General features: G+C 26.2%; 2 protein-coding genes across 2 annotated transcripts; both read left to right on the forward strand.

Annotated features, from left to right (window-relative positions):
• Positions 1 to 5,657: 5,657 nt before the first annotated feature.
• On the forward strand, positions 5,658 to 6,161 carry LOC108321836 (uncharacterized). Its single transcript, XM_017553705.2, has one exon. It carries the CDS (start codon positions 5,660 to 5,662, stop codon positions 6,047 to 6,049), a length of 390 nt encoding a protein of 129 aa, XP_017409194.1. The 5' UTR covers positions 5,658 to 5,659; the 3' UTR covers positions 6,050 to 6,161.
• Positions 6,162 to 11,368: 5,207 nt separating this feature from the next.
• Positions 11,369 to 12,291, forward strand: LOC108321832 (uncharacterized). The gene is made up of 2 exons (XM_052875800.1): positions 11,369 to 11,413; positions 11,514 to 12,291. Exons 1-2 carry the CDS (start codon positions 11,411 to 11,413, stop codon positions 11,937 to 11,939), a joined length of 429 nt encoding a protein of 142 aa, XP_052731760.1. The 5' UTR covers positions 11,369 to 11,410; the 3' UTR covers positions 11,940 to 12,291.
• The last annotated feature ends 4,714 nt before the right edge of the window (positions 12,292 to 17,005 follow it).

Below are 17,005 nucleotides of genomic sequence, written 5' to 3' on the forward strand. Positions count from 1 at the left end.
TAAATTAATGTTAATTTTAGTTAAATTTAACTTAATAAAATATAAATTAAATTTTTATATTTTTTTTGCGGGTAACGAATATCTGCAGATACAGTTTATAAGCGTATATTAAAAAACTCGCTACCCGCAACCTGCGTATAATAAATATCTGCAGGTACCAACTATCTGTCGCAGATTTTATCTTCAGATATCCACGAACGCGAATTTTTTTGTCATCCTAAATATACTTGTTACTATAATAATAATAATAAGTATACATAATAATCTTCATTTGTCGTATACTATTAAATGTAAACATATACTATGAAAGAGTTTTATTTTATGTAATAAATCTAATTGTGATTCATTCAATTTTTTTTAGATTTAAAATTAAATTAAAAATATGATTGATACAAGAAATTTTTGAAGGAAATTTTTGATGAAATAGTATATATATATATATATATATATATATATATATATATATATATATATATATATATATATATATAAAGTATTTTGATATATAAAAAATATACAATTTAAATTACACCATATTTATTATTATGACTGTAATTACTTTTTCTTTCATTTATAAACAATTGATAGTACCATTTCAATTAGTTACTACCTACTAAAATAACTATTATATTTTCTATTATGTTGATGATAAATATTAAGTGTGTTAGATGCATTTTTCGAGGTTGCACTTACCTATTCTATAGAACATTAACGAAAATTTCGATGTTACACTTTATGTACACACTCGACTAATAAAATATATTAAAAAAATACGCACACCGTAAAGTTATAATATTTAAATTATAATAAATTTTCACATTTATTAGTTGAATCTTTATTCGGTGCCTAATAAATGAACTCAAGTACTCTAGTTGAATCACTAGGTTTGTCTGTAAAAGTGAATCAACATGAAATAAGGAATTTTTTAAAAAAAATAACTTAAGCTTTAAGTCATTCATTTAACTCATTACGAGCTATTACAACTAAATTTGCTAAACCAATAATTGAAAAGTATAAAAATGTAAGAAAAATATATAAATATAAAAAGTTCGACAATAAACTATGAAAGTATAAAATTAAAGAAGCAGTACAAGAGAAATTTTTTAAAAAATAATATTATAAATAATAATTACGTATTTAAGTAAAAATAAAACAAAAATAAGTTGACCCAAATCACTGTTATTGGTCCACCACCAACTTGTATTAAATGGGTTGTGCAAATCAACTTACAAAAAGTAAACTAATATTTATCTTCTTTTCCTTTTTTCCTTTTTTATTATTGTTCTACTTATCCTTCCTTGCCTTGCATTCTCCCTTCCTTTATTATTCTCTTCAGTTTTTATTTTTTATACTTTCTTGGCATTCCTTAGTCTTTTTCGTTTTGAAATTCTATATTTCTATCCTGGCGTAATATTAGTAGCGAGAATTGTATTTATTATTAAAACTTTAAATATTTTGTTTTCATAATAATAAAAACATATAATTTTTTTAAATAATTCGTTTGCGTTTAATATGTAAAGTAAATTTATTCTAAGTGATACAATTAGTTTGGGAAGATAAAAATTGAAAAATTTGGATTAGAAACAATAAACTTACTTTGATTCATGTAATACGTAAAGGTGTTTGAAGAAAAGTAATTTACTATTCTTAATAAAAAAAATATAACAATATATTTTGTAATAGATTATTATGAGGTTGATTGGTGATTAGGGAACAAAGAAAGGAAACCATTATTTTGGGAAACACATTTCAACAATATCATAGTTTTCAAAATGGTTGAGCAGGGAGGGCCCAACAAATTAATACAAAAAGACAACGTCACACTCAACATTTTCTCAACCTACTCAAAAAGTTTATCTCTTTAATCATGATACCAAATGTTTAAAAGGAATAAGCAATAATTAATTAAAAACAAATCTTTACATTATTAAAAAAAGTATGTATGTACATAAAAAAATATAAAAATAATTAAAAAGATATTTCCTCTTAAGTTTTCAGTTAACAAATTCAAGCATGTCACGTTCAATTGTTTTATACTATCTTACTCCCTGCTATCAGTGAATAAACGATATTAGCTGCATGTTAAATAAAGAGGAAAAAAGAGATTAATAATGGTTTTTTGGACTATATAAGAGAGAAATTTTAAAATGATAAGACTTATTATTTATCTATATCAGTTTATTTGTTTTATTATTTTTATCAAATCAATGAAAATACATAGTTTTTTAAAATATTTTATCTCTATTTCGATTTGATACTTATCTTTTTCACCACTTATAACAAATATTCTTTGTCAACTTGCACTTTAAAAAGAAACGTTTTAAGAACAAATCTTATCTTGTTTCCCATACTTTATCTTATTAATAGGCCACTGGAGTTTGGAAAATTTCTTCCTGCACCCTGTCATTTTCTTCCCGCACACATCATTTTATTTAATTTCAGTTTTGTCCCTCGAACTATTTTTTTAAATGTGTCAGCTAAGGAAAGAAGAAAGGAACGACGCTTCAGTTGGTCATTGGTTGCTGCGATTTAGCATTGTTGAGCTGCTGAAGGAGTGTTGTTAGTCTTTGAAGAAGTAATAGTCTTACAGAAATATACTTACGGAAAGTATTATCCGGAATAGAAGGGGAGGTGTGAAAATTTTGTTCAGAAAGTTTTTTTATTTGAGTAATAAAAGAATATTCTGGACAAGCACAAGCCCTCTTCCAAATTCTCCTCGAGCTACACACGCAGTGAAAATAGTTAGGGTTAATATAAGAAAAATGTTAAAAGGACAGAAGTGGTATTTTACATGGTTGATGGGGTGCAGGAAGAAAAACAATGGGGTGGAGGAAGTAACTGCCAAGAGTTATCCCACAAATTAAGAAAAGTGGTCCAATTTCTTTCGGCCCAGTTAGCGGATTTAGATACAGAGAAACTGAAGAAGATATCTTCATGATTGGGCTACGCATATGAAAAAGATTTGAAGAATTTTCAACTCTAACTTAGACTCTCACTAAAAATAATCCTTAAACCTTTTTTGTACTGCAAAACTTTTGCAATCCTCTAATACTATCTCTCACCCCCAATAAAAGTTAACAGCTAAGAGAGAATCTAATTAACCCTTTGATTATCGTTGATTATTCCATAAATTAAATTAATTAAAAACTATACATTTTTAAAACGAGGTTTCATACTTTTATATTGAAGCAATTTATTAGCATATTACAACAAGAATTAAGAACACCTAGTACAAGCTAAAAGCAGACCAATATCACTTAAGAATCCAATAATAAATAAAGGGTTATTATAATAATAATTTTGAAATATTAGAAATATATGTTATTTGTTTGAATAATCGTCTTTGGATAAAATATAGAAGAGGTGAATTGATTAACAAAACTGTGTTTTTAAAATTTTTACCTTTTTATAATCTGATTTTACAATTAAAATTGATTCATTTTTAAATAATAACAAGAAATAAAGACTATGGGGAATGAGAGACTTACATAAGTAGTTTTATAATAGTTTACATCAAAAGACGTTATGTCCAATTGTTAATCTTTCTAAAGAGAGATTAACCGATCACTAAAAATAAATGAGAACTAACAATCATATGTTCAATTGTTAATCTTTCTAAGGAGAAATTAATTCATCACTAAAAATAAATCCTCTCTTAAAGTCACAGTAGATGAAAGATGAATACTTCATTTATGTCTCATAAAGGATGAAGAAACATATTCCTTAAATTCTTAAATTCCTTGAATTCACAAGGAATCAATACCTTCTTTAAATCACACAAAGGAAAGTTTCTCTAACTGTCACAACTCTAAATGTTTGAGTGAAAAGTTATTTTAGAAATTAGTTTTAGGCAAAAAAATTAGGTTAAAAAACTAAATAATCAAATCGAAATTGTCATTAAAGAAACTTTTCATTTTTTTCTATCTCGATGTGATAATCCATTATCACAAAGATTTTTCTAAAAATTATTTCTTTTATGTTGATAATTGATTATAACAAACTTTTCCAAAATATCTGAATTAATTTGGATAATCGATTATTATTATTATAATTAATCGATTATTACATCATTTTTTTTAACATTTAAAATTTTTCAAAATTACATTATGTAAACTGTTTTGTAACTCTCTAAAAGTTAAGTCATATACATACAAATTACAAAAGCTTTAATTTGCAAACATACTAAATTACAAGTCTTCAAATATTTTTTTTGTATGTTTGAGTTATTGAACTTGCTTTTATTATCATGAAAATATTTTGCTTTTCATCATTTTCTCTTTTATCAACATTATTATTTTGTTATTAAAATGTTACTTAAGTAGATTTATATCTTAGTTATTATTCAAAAGATATTAACATAATTTGTTAACATATTTTCTATACCCGTGAACCTAAATGGGTTTATAAATATATTAGTACGAATTTAACATTATACCTCATATTGAAGATTACTTTATATTTCTATGTCATTCACATATTCTTTAATGACTTAAGTAACGAGGAGTTAAAATCCGATAAGAACTGTTTTTCCTAAAAGGAAAAATATTTGATTTAATTTCAAATATTATAAACATCATGGGTATAAAATCTCACCGTTTTAAATAGCTTCTTTATTCAAAACTCCAAGAAACTCGTGAACGTTAATTAGCTTTATTTTCTTCCCTATCTCATCACATCACATCACATGAGCGTCGATGGATCTTTTTCTCACGTGATTTCGGATTTCGTTAGTTAAATCTGCTAATCTTTCCGGCGACATCATATATTTTGTGTTTGTTCTGCATTTATTATTATACTTTCTTTTCATCACACCAACAAGTGGTGTTGGTTTTGTTTGGGGACACTGCCCACAGAGACAATGAATTCAGGAAAAGCGTTAATTAGGTCAACTAATATTAATTATACAATCACACTTGTATTAATTTATACCATTAATTTTCTCTATTTATTTCATTAATATTCAATCTTTAATCTCTGTCGATATCTATTATATGATTAAGATACGTTAATAATTTTTTTTAATAATTTTTTTACATTAAATTATATGTTATTATTTTATTAATTTATATATTTAAAACAGACTAATCATAAGTTATTAAATTGTTATAAAAAAATTGTTAAAAAATATTATATGTAACAGTAATATATAACATGCATCACTAGTTTTCATGTCATGTTTCCTTTTGGACATGTATGTATAGTCTTATATAACCTATTTTAAGTTACTCCCTCTTAATATTTAATAATTCAAGTTGTTTTTATGCTTTATATGGAATTAATGCAGGCGTGAGTGAATAAAGTGAGAAGAAATTTTAAGCGAACTTTTGAGTTTCAAATAAAACAAACAGAAATGTGACATTTGAGAATATGGGATTGATGGAAATTGAAGTTGTTCTCTGTGCATGCATGCGAACTGCTTAATGAAATATCTTGTTTAAAGTTGAATACTTGTTAGTATGTTGTCGTTTTCATTGTTAATTAGAAAAAACAACTGGAGTCCACATACATCCGCTCTTAGCTAGGTTTCTAAACAACACCTGTCTCAAACTCCCAAATACTGTGGGTAGTACATAGTAACTGCGTATATACTCCCTCATTCGTATAAATACATCACAGCTCCTCTGGAACAAAAACCACAACATTATTGAACTCTACCTTGATGGCCCCGAACCAATTTAGTTGTCCCACCAGCAGCGACATGAATGGTGGTTTTGAAAGCAGTGTAAGCTTGGAAGGCAAGAATGAAGTGGCGACGGAGAATGCGAAATGCGAGTGTTGTGGAATGTGTGAGGAGTGCAGCGAGGAATACATAGGGCGCGTGCGTGAGATGTTCTTGGGGAACATGATATGCGGATTGTGCGCTGAAGCTGTGGATGTGGAGATGGAGAAGAATGGTGGGAGAAGAGAAAAGGCTTTGGAAGAGCACATGAACGATTGTGTGAGGTTTAACTGGCTTGGTAGGTCGTATCCTGCTTTGTATCAAGCTGAAGACGTGAAGGAGATCTTGAAGAAGACTCTAAGATGCAGAGCCATGTCCACCAAGGATTAGAAAACATGTATAGTTCAGTAAGCATGGTCGTTTGTGTTGCTTTCAGATTTTCTGCTGTAAACATCATATCTTCACTGTTAATATATGCAACAGTCAAGGTAATTTATTATTATGTATTGGCAATACAAATGAAGTTTAATTTTATCTCGAAAAAAGGTATATATTGGACACCATTTAACAATTTTTATAGAAGTAGGATGGTCTTAACAAAAATTAATTTTTAAATCTCTGAAAGAAAAAGAAGAAGAGAGTAGATAGTAGTGAATAATAGTGTCAAATGGTAATAAAAAAAAAACTGTGATATAAAAATAGCGTTGCTCCTTTATCTATGTATGAAAAAGGTTTCATGTTCGTCTCCGAGGGAGAGAGTCTTGTAAGATCATAATTGTTTTATAAACGCTTATCAGTTGTAAGATCTTATTGAATATAATGTTATGAATGAGATATATATAAATCTTTAAATTATTAGTTGTATTTATAGGATTAATATGAATTATGTGTTTATTGGAATAATACTTATGTTATATTATAACATTTTTAATAATAATATGATAAGTAATAACTATAATAACAAATTGGATTATGTGAATATTGTACAAATAGATTTAAGTTTATATTACTCTATAATCAAGAAACTTAATAAATCTAATTGGAATGTACTTTTTAGTAAAACTGTGAAGATGAGTCACAACATGTGGATCAACTCGGTTCACCACAGGTTTGAGCCGGGTTGAGTTTGAAAAAATTGTATTTTTTTATGTAGGTTAGATTTTAACTCGGTTAATTTAAACCCAACTCATGCGGATTGAACTCGTGGTGGGCCGGGTTGGCCCACCAACCCATCTACCTAATTTTATTTTATTAAAATTTAATTTTAATTTTATAAAAAATATTTATTATTTTGTTTTTTCTTAAAAAAATTATTTAAGTTTCTTATTTTCAAAATTAATTAAACACCCATGTTGGGAGTGAAATTTGCGATTGTAATTTTTTTTATTTAAAAAAAATTGTAATTAAGTAAGTCAGTACCCGTTTACCCACCAACTCGTGGTGGGTCGGGTTGAGTTCGAATTTTTTTGGCTCACTAATAAATAAGCCGGGCTGGATTGGCTCACTAAGTAACCAACTCGTGGTAGACTGGACCGAGTCGGGTCGGGTAACCCGTTTTGACAGCTCTACTTTTTAGTATGACTATTAACCGATAAAATAAATATAAAATGAATACACTTGTAAATTGATTTTCTTTCTTGTATATGTTTAAAGTAAAATTTGCTAAAAAAATTCTTCCCAAAAACTAAAGATATTACAAATCCGATACATTATATGGTGTAATAATGGTTCAAAATATCATAGTGCTAATGAAAAGTATTTGTGTGTCATTATTAAAAATATTTTTACACAAAAATTAATTTAATTAAACTTAACCCTTTTTAAATATCTTCCTTATATACACAATAAGATGTGATGATGTTAAGTAACTCAATTGATTTAAATAATATTTTTTAATTTATATACATATATATACACTCAGTTTTTAATATTTTTGTAAGTATTTCATATTTAATAAGATTTATTATTATTCTATTCATTTACAATATATATAAGCGTTATTATTGTTAAATTTCATTAGCAGGTTGAGATGCTTTAAAGTTATACTAGTGTGTATAAAATAAACTCTTTTAATAATTATAAAAAGAAGCATATTTCTGAAATTATTTTTTTAAAGCAAAATAGTTATGTGATTCAATTACAAATTATTATATTATGTCATAACGAATTATAAATCCAAATAGTCATTGCTATTGATTACTCGCGCATTAAGTTCAATATATATATGCCATAAAAAATTAAGTGTGAATTTATTTATGTTGTCTATAAAAGCGTATAATAAAAAAAATAAAGTGAGATTTTATTTTATTTTTATATATAAGATCATTTTAGTTTTGTAGATTTTTTTTTCTTATATATATATATATATATATATATATATATATATATATATATATATATATTTATATATATGTATGTATGTGATCTGATTCAGAAATATAAAGAAACCAGTAAAATATTATTAGGTGAAATTACTTTGTTTTTATGATTAATACGATGTCCCTATGACGGAATTTTATGATAGTTTTTTGTTTAGCAAAAGAACTAAGTATTGTTCCAATTTCAGTTCACATGTCTTAGGCCACAAGGCATTTTGTATAAAACTTATAAAGATTTTTTTATATATTTCCTGATTTTATATTTGAAGCATATTTTTTACTTGAAAAGAAAACAACGATCATATAAGGGGGTTGATCCAAGCTTTGACAAATTATATGTCTCTGATCGTAATAGATTGGTGTGGATAGTTGAAAGATATATATATTAGCAAGAGTTTAAAGAATTTCTACTAGTGTTTGGATTAATTTTTAATATGAGTTGGTATTCTACTAGTGTTTATATAATAATTTTTATTTTTTTAATTCTATCTCATTAGCGTAATTTTACTATCACAATAAGATTTCATTTACTATACTTTAATAATTTGATGTTATTTTCATAAGTTTTATTTACACAATCTAATATAAATTAAAGTTAAAAAAAATAAAAAAAATAATGTTTAAATTTGAATTATTATTAATTTAATATTCTTTTTTATAATTTCGTTTAATATAATATATATCGGTGTATAGAAAAAGAAATAAATAAATAAATATTTAAAATATTTTTAAATTTGAATATTTTTTTTAAGAGATAGATATAAAGAAGAATCTTTATCTTATAAATACGTATGGAATAATGAAATCCATCCCAGTTGGTTTGCCTTCCTAGTAATAACTATCAACTAGTAAAAAATTATAAAATTATGTCCATTATAACCACTTTTACTTTCTGGTTTTTCATGTATAATTTTTAAATTGTGATTCTCTATGAACATTTATATATTTTTTCAAATGTATTTCATGTACTTCTAAATTAAATTATAAAAATTACTATTTAAAAACAAAAACTCAAAAAAATTTACACTCCAAAATTATAAATCCAAATTGCACTGCACTAACATAAATACGAACAAATATCACTTAAAACGTAGCCAAATAAATAATTCTCAGATCTTAAAGTCCCAATAAAATATTAATCTCTCAAACAATCTTAATATGCTAGTCTAAATATAATGACATGATTTAAAATAAATCACATTCTAATATTAATATTTTCATCATCAATGCCTTCACTGTAACTACTTAATTAAAAAAATAGCTATATAGTGTTAATAATCTACCTTAAAATATAATTACATTGTGTATTATTGTGTTATTTGAATAATTAGTTTTAATAATTTTATTTGTTTAATCAGAATGGTGTATTCGTTATAATTGATTTCTATTCTAAATTGTCTTACCTTAAGTAGACTTCGAAACCCTAAACCCTAACCTTTAGTAATTGAAAGTGACATAATTTTCTAATTGAGTATGAATTTTATATTAAACAATTTGGAGATATTATATATTTTATTTTAATCTTTTAATATTATAATGTTTAATCAAGTTTAACATATGATCAATACAACACAATACACTTTAGTAATATATTAGTATGTCACGTTTAAAGGTACCATAACAGACAATTCCATGTGTCATGATATGTAGTTGAATATGAAAATTGTATCTACTTATCTATATTTACAATATTATTATTATGGACAAAGATCTAAAAAATAAATATAAGATCTAAGTGCGAGAATTATGATATATTAATCTTTCTAAAATAAAGGAAAAATAATAATTATGAAATTTATAATATTGTTTGTGATATAAATAGAATCTATTAATATATAATAATAACATTCTAACTTGTTATTGGTATGCCTAAGATGGCTAAAGGGCAAAATACATGTTATAAGAGGAATTATATCTCATCTGATAATTGTTTTTATTCACATATACTTGTTCAAAATTTTTTATTGATTTGGACATCAGAGAATTCAAGTAAACTTTCCTCTCTATATGATTGAGAACTTTGTTACACGTTAACAATCCAATCAACCTACTTTGAAGACCACATAACAAAAACTATGTAAAGAAATGAAATTGTGCGTTTGAAGACCACATAATTGATCTAGTGGTCCATATGCATACAGAAAAGCATCCCCATATTTTTTCTTGCTATTTTTTTTTGGGAGAATCATAAATGTTAAACTTAATGGATTGAGAGAACTTTTTTAATTATATTTATTATTGTTGATAAAAAAAATCAAATTTAACGTAAAGTACTTTGAAATAATTTAAAAATTGATATGATTTTACATTTCTTTTTATCAGAACCAAAATAAAACATGTGATAATTTCTACATTGATTATGTTCATAACTAATGTTAGTTTATATTAGTTATAATTTTATCACCTGAGTCACATTCTAAGTTTTACCAGCCATATATGCAAAATCCATTTGCATTCTGGTAGTTATAAAACCCCTTATTTTGTTATATATTATGCTCCAATGTTCAAATACTTGAGATATTGCTCACTGTAAAGTGTGGAATTTTTTCATAATTTTATCTTTTAAAAGTTGTATCATAATTTTCAATCTCAGCAGTGTGACTTTCTCACTTAGAATTAAGTTCTACGACCAAATGCTGATTAAAATAATTATATAAGAAATTAGTGGTAAATCTATTAGTAGATTTACAGGCATAAGATGACAAACGTAATATGAATATCATACTCAGAAGCCTCTGGTATGGGCATTTGTTAAACTACAAATGTCTGGTGTTGCAATGCTGTGTGCGGCTGTTTTGTTTTTATGACAAGATGGAAACTGATAGAGCGGTTTTTCAATGTCCTTAATTGGAATGGTTCTTTATTTAAATTTGAGCGATAGAGAGGTGTTCACGTATGTGTAAAGTTGGGTATGGTATGGTACCAACAAGTTGCAATGTGTGCATGAAACATTTCTGAAGCTTCACGAGTTAAAGCCAGAGAGACATATAAGATGAGAGCTAGTTCCAAATGTCTTGGCAAACAGGGAATAGGTACCTAGCTAGCTATCTGTAAGTATTAGATTTATTGCTCAACATGTAGATGTAACATTTCTTTATTACATCTTTGCTAAAACTTAAGCTTGTTGCAGAGCTAGTGGACCAATTAATAAGTATTGATAGCGGACTTTACATGTACAAATACAGTTGGTCTGTAAAGGCATTCGAGTTGTCAATTCTCAATCAAATGCATCGTTACTTGGAAATCTTATCTAACTTAACTTTTTTTTTATCTTACTCTCACCCACATATCTTAGGTATAAATAACCACATGCACCCTTTGCTATGAAGGCATCGACCGAGGCAGATTAAGAGCAGGCTAGTTAATTTCCTACATGGTCTTGTCTTTATAATTACTTTTTCTCCTTCTTTCTATCTTTCATGTCTGAACTTTCAAACGTTAAACCAGACATTTACTTACATGTGTTTTCCACACAGGAGCAGAATGAGCAAAAGCTTCGAAAGGCTGTGTCGGACGTGTCGAGTGAAATTGAGAAATACTATAGCGAGTTGAAGTTGGAGAGGCAGCAACTTGGTGCGATTGAAGAGGTGGAACAAGCTGAATGTCAGTGTTGTGGGTTGAAAGAGGATTGCACTTCGGTTTATATCACAGAGGTTGAAGAGTGTTACTGTGGAAAGTGGGTTTGTGGGCTTTGTTCTGAAGCTGTTAAAGAAAGAGTAGGGCCATGTCCCACTACAGTAGCCATGCAAGATGCTTTGAACTCGCACAGGGATTTCTGTCAGGAATATAACGCTACCAGACTTAACCCTCAACTCTCGTTAACTCATTCTATGAGGGAAATAGCCAAAAGAAGTTTTCAGAATAGGAAATCCAAGCTTACTCGCACCACTAGTTATCCCTGAAATCATACAGTTTCTTCAATCATGCTTCTGCTAATTTTTACATCACACCTACACACTTAATAATTCTTTTTCTAATCAATTTTAACACTTTAATATGTCTCATGTCAAAATTCATTCAAATCATAAATTTCTCATACTATATGAAATAGTGGGTTTTATTTTAGGTTGAGTTAGAGACATTATTCTCCTTTTATTATTTTCTGTAGTAACATTTTGTATTACCTTGTTCTCTCAACAATCTGAGGTAAAACCTTCGTTAAATGTAAAAAAAAAAAAAAAGACATCTAATAACGTACTAATTAATCTCTTACTGTTTTCTGTTATTTTTAATAAAAACATAAAGATTCTCTGTCTCTCTCTCTTTCTCTTATACTTTGGATTTATCCGAGTCCACTAGGAAATTAAAAAAGAGTAGAAATTAATTCTTTAAAGTTTTCACTTATTTGGAGATTATTTTAATTTCATTGGTAGTTTACCAGTTTCATGGCACTGTATAGTTGAAGTTAATGCAGAAAAAACAATAACTAAGTTTCAAAAAGAGAAATTTATCGTTGAGAAGGAAGTTAGTGCAGGTCATGGTTTCAGGGTCTAGATTTGGTGTAGTGTGCACTCATTAAATTATCAGCTGAACAAGACTTGGTGTCACATTGGCTTTCCATTCTTTACACAATTTATCTCATAGTACACATTTTCAAGATAAACCAAGTTCAAGATATTTAGAAATGTAATTATAGCTAAATATAGGTAATTAAGATATGTTCAAAATCTTGAATATATAAGTAATAACTATCAATGATTTTTTATTCATGACTAACAACGAAATATTAGTATGAAAGATATATGTATATATATACAGTATTATTCAACTACTTATACGAGTGATTATACTATTTGATTACTGAGTTTTGGCTTAGGAATGAAAAAGCTTATAATATATAATGATGCTTTAAGAGTATTTACTTAATATTCATATACACTACTAGGTAAACTTCTTAATGTTCATCACCAACTTGATGTCTATAACTTAAAAATTCAAGCTCATATTCTAAAAAACTTCAGTTTCCACCTTGAGAAGACATCTTCCTGATAAGGATAAATATAATATATTTTAATAAAATTTAACAATTAATAAAGTGGATTATAAGTATTCCATTTCTACACCACGATTATATATATAAAAAATCCAACTGTGAATGAGTTGTCTAATTTTTATTGAACGGATTCAATTTGATGGTTATATCTACCAACTGTACCAAATTCGAGACCAAATTAGCATGCATGTCTTGTGTTGTGTTGTGATCCTATACGCATTTTCTTCATAATATCTGTGATGCTAGTAAATAGCCTTTGTCTACGATGAAAAGGGTAACGTATGTTTTACATTCTTTCGGATTTCCTCCTTCTTTATATATATTTATATAAATAGTAAAGTTAAGATGGAACATGTATGATATATATACATATACGCACCAAGATATTTAATTTTTTATTTTATTTTTCCAGATCTGCTCTTTTCCTGTACGTTTAAGCAGTGTCATCTACCAGGTAAACTCCTGATTTCCTACATAATGAAGATTAAAATAATATTTATAATACTTGTGAGTTGATTTCATTTTTCTAGACTTTAATATTCGGAATAGGTTTATCGAAGTTGGCTATCAGGTTGATGTTCTTTGCATAATCACAAGCCTAAGCCAATAATGATTTCCTACAACATTCTAAAAACAATCTTACATTAATTTATAAATAATTGCAAATTTTATTTTACAAATTGATTGCTATCCCTTTTAGATTATTATCATATTATTCATAAATATTTATTATTTTAATACTTTTCTTTTAGGTAAGGGATTAAATGAATTATTGAATTATTTTTAATATTTTATTCTTTTTTGACATTCTCGAAGCAGGTGATTAAACATATGAGGAATTGTGAGGGAGGAAGTTTCTTCTTAGCTAAATTCATGTGGAATATTAAGCTCTAATTTTTCTAATTGGATACACATTAATGTTCAAGAAAGAGAGTTCAAAGCAGGAATTGCTAGAGTTAAATATGATTAGAGTCACACAAATTATCAATATATATATATATATATATATATATATATATATATATATATATATAAAAGAAAAAGACATAAATATAGTTACGAATAATATATATAATGGGAAACGACATCTAAATTCACATATACGATACATGTTCCCTGATATAAAAAAAACCCAAAAATCCCTTCGCACAATCAGGATGACTTTGATGATGCTGAATTAAAACAATTCAAGTGAAAGTTTTTATAAAAGAAATATAAAAAAGAAATAAAAAGAAAAGATAATTAGACTAAGACGTGTATGGTATGAAATGAACATAAAAAGTAGTAACCGAGTTTTTAGCATTGGCCCATGTAACAGAAGAAAAAGAAAACAGACTCTGATGCAATTTTACATTCAAAATGTATTATGTATAATGAAATAAATATAAAGGTGTTTTGTTCATAAATCTATTTCTGGAATTGTTTGTAAATATTTAGGGATACAGTCTTTTTTTTTTTTAAATATATAAACTCTTCAATGTTAGTTCCAATCTTTGATGTATAAAAATTTCGCTATGATATTTTTACGTTTATTAACAAAATTAATCTGAAAGGTTAAAAATAGTTACATCCTTCGCTATTGATCTAATATATGAATAATTATATATTAAAGATATTAATAGTGTTCAATTAAAAATGATGGTGTTAAGTGTCTTAGTAATTATGTGTAAGATCCTACAAACTTTTACTTTAGTAGAATAATGACAGTGTTAAGTTAAATAATGAAAGTGTTGAGTTTAGTTAAATTATAATTTTTGGAATGAGTATAATAATTAAATAAGTTATATAATTCATTTGGATAGAGTATTTGGATAATATATGGAAAGTATTGAGTTTAATTCTCACTAATAGAATTTTTTTAAGATGTATTGATATAAAATATATAAATATGACTTAAGCTTTTGGGGATTTTTGCAATTACCATAAATTGTTTAGGGTGTAGGTATAATGAAACTACGACATGATTTTATCAATATAGATGTGATTTATTTTTTCTTAATACTTTAGGAAATTACAACATTTTGCCGGTTGGTGATTTTGTTTTATGTGTTGGTTTTAAAATTTAGTGTTTAAATTAATCTCTAATTAATTAATGATTAATTTAGATCCTAATTTATTTCATAATTAAAATCTTAATAAATAATGTTAGAAACCAATTTAACAACCAATTCATAGTTCAATTATATTTTTTTATTTATAATAAAAATTGTTAAATATCAATAATTTTTAGTTTGTAAATTAATATTTAAATACTAATTATTTTTTGTTTCTAAAATTATTACGTGGAAAGGTAATATAATGTTATGTATAACCATAAAATATTTTATGAACATGGAACTGATTTTAGTATTGGTTTAATTATATTTTTTTTTTTAATTTTACTCTTCAGTTGTTGAAAAAAATAAATGAGAGTTTCAATTTCCATTAATATTAAATAGTGTAGTGGTATCATAGTTTCGAAATAAAAGATTGTAAAGTTTACAAATTTTACTTATCTTAGTGGTATTCTAAGTGCTGAAGTGTTACATTATGTATCTAAAAGGTTATGATACCTTTAATGCATGACTTTAATGTGGTAATTAATGGATGATTGTACTTTGTAATGGATAAATAAAAATTCAAAGGACAATCTCACTTATATCCATAAATAGTATACATTTTTATTTTGTTTTTAATTTTGATGGTTAACATGATAGATTTTTCGCTTTTTGAACTTATATCTTCATTATAATATTCTATATACTTTTTAGCGTGTTTCTAGTGAAAATAAAATCATACATGTGTACTTATTACAATTTGGTGAAAATATATTAATAATTAGATAATTGATTTTATTTTGTTTTCATATTTTGGTATGATATAATGATGTTTAAATATGTTGACAAATATATTTTAATTGATGTGCAAAAAATATGATAAGTTTTTTTTTTATATTGGTGAAATCAATTAGTCAATTATGGTCATACATTTACATTGTATTATCCTTTATTTATATATTTTGGTATTTTAAGTTTCACTATGTAATTATTCCGAATTGTTTTGAGGTTTGTTCAGTTGATGATTATATCATAAGTTTTATGGGGATAAAAATGTTTTTTAATTTTGTATGTTAATTATATTTTTCTTATGAATAATAATATCAATTTAATGGATGAAACCAAGAGACTTTTAGTTAAGAATTTTGAAATAGAAGATCTTGGTAATGTGCCTTTTGTATATATACATCGAGATTGTACTTTGGATACTCTTAGATTATCTAAAATATAAATCTTATATTGAAAATGTTCTTAAATTATATGACATGTAAAATTGTGAAGCCCATAGTAGCTTTGTGCCTAGGGAGACAACTTTAGGCTTGACCAATGTCTTAAGAATTTCTTTGACGAAAAGAAAATGTAGAAGATTCCTTATGTATTAGTAGAAGGATGTTTAATGTATGTTGAGGTTTGTAGGCATCTAGATATTGTGAATGTTACAAGAATATTATGTAGATAATTTTGAGTAATCAAATATTGGATCTTTGGAAATCGTTGAACGTAAAATGTGTTTCTTATAGACAACAAAAGATAAACTTTGATTTTGTTATGGTTTAATCTCACCCAATAATTTAGGCATTTTAAGACCATATTACATGGAAATTTCCTACTGAACATCCATCTCATGACTTATGTTATTCATTTGTTCTAATATAAGTGACATCAATTGATTTACCTACAAAATAAAACAAAGGTCATTCTAATTCTAGATTGATATGATGATTAAACCAAATTGACATAGATACATTTGATAAAATATATAATTATTAGGATTGTTAATACGCCGTTTTTATCTAGTTCGTCATTGGTTGAAAAACAATGGGTCGGAATAAACTAACCTACCACACAAAAAAGTCATCCAAAGATTTAATTTCAAATTTGGTTGTACAAAGAAAAATAATCAATAAAATGTATTTCATAAGAAGCATGTGGTTAGACA

This window comes from Vigna angularis, chromosome 4, assembly GCF_016808095.1.
Source record: "Vigna angularis cultivar LongXiaoDou No.4 chromosome 4, ASM1680809v1, whole genome shotgun sequence".
NCBI lineage: Eukaryota > Viridiplantae > Streptophyta > Magnoliopsida > Fabales > Fabaceae > Vigna > Vigna angularis.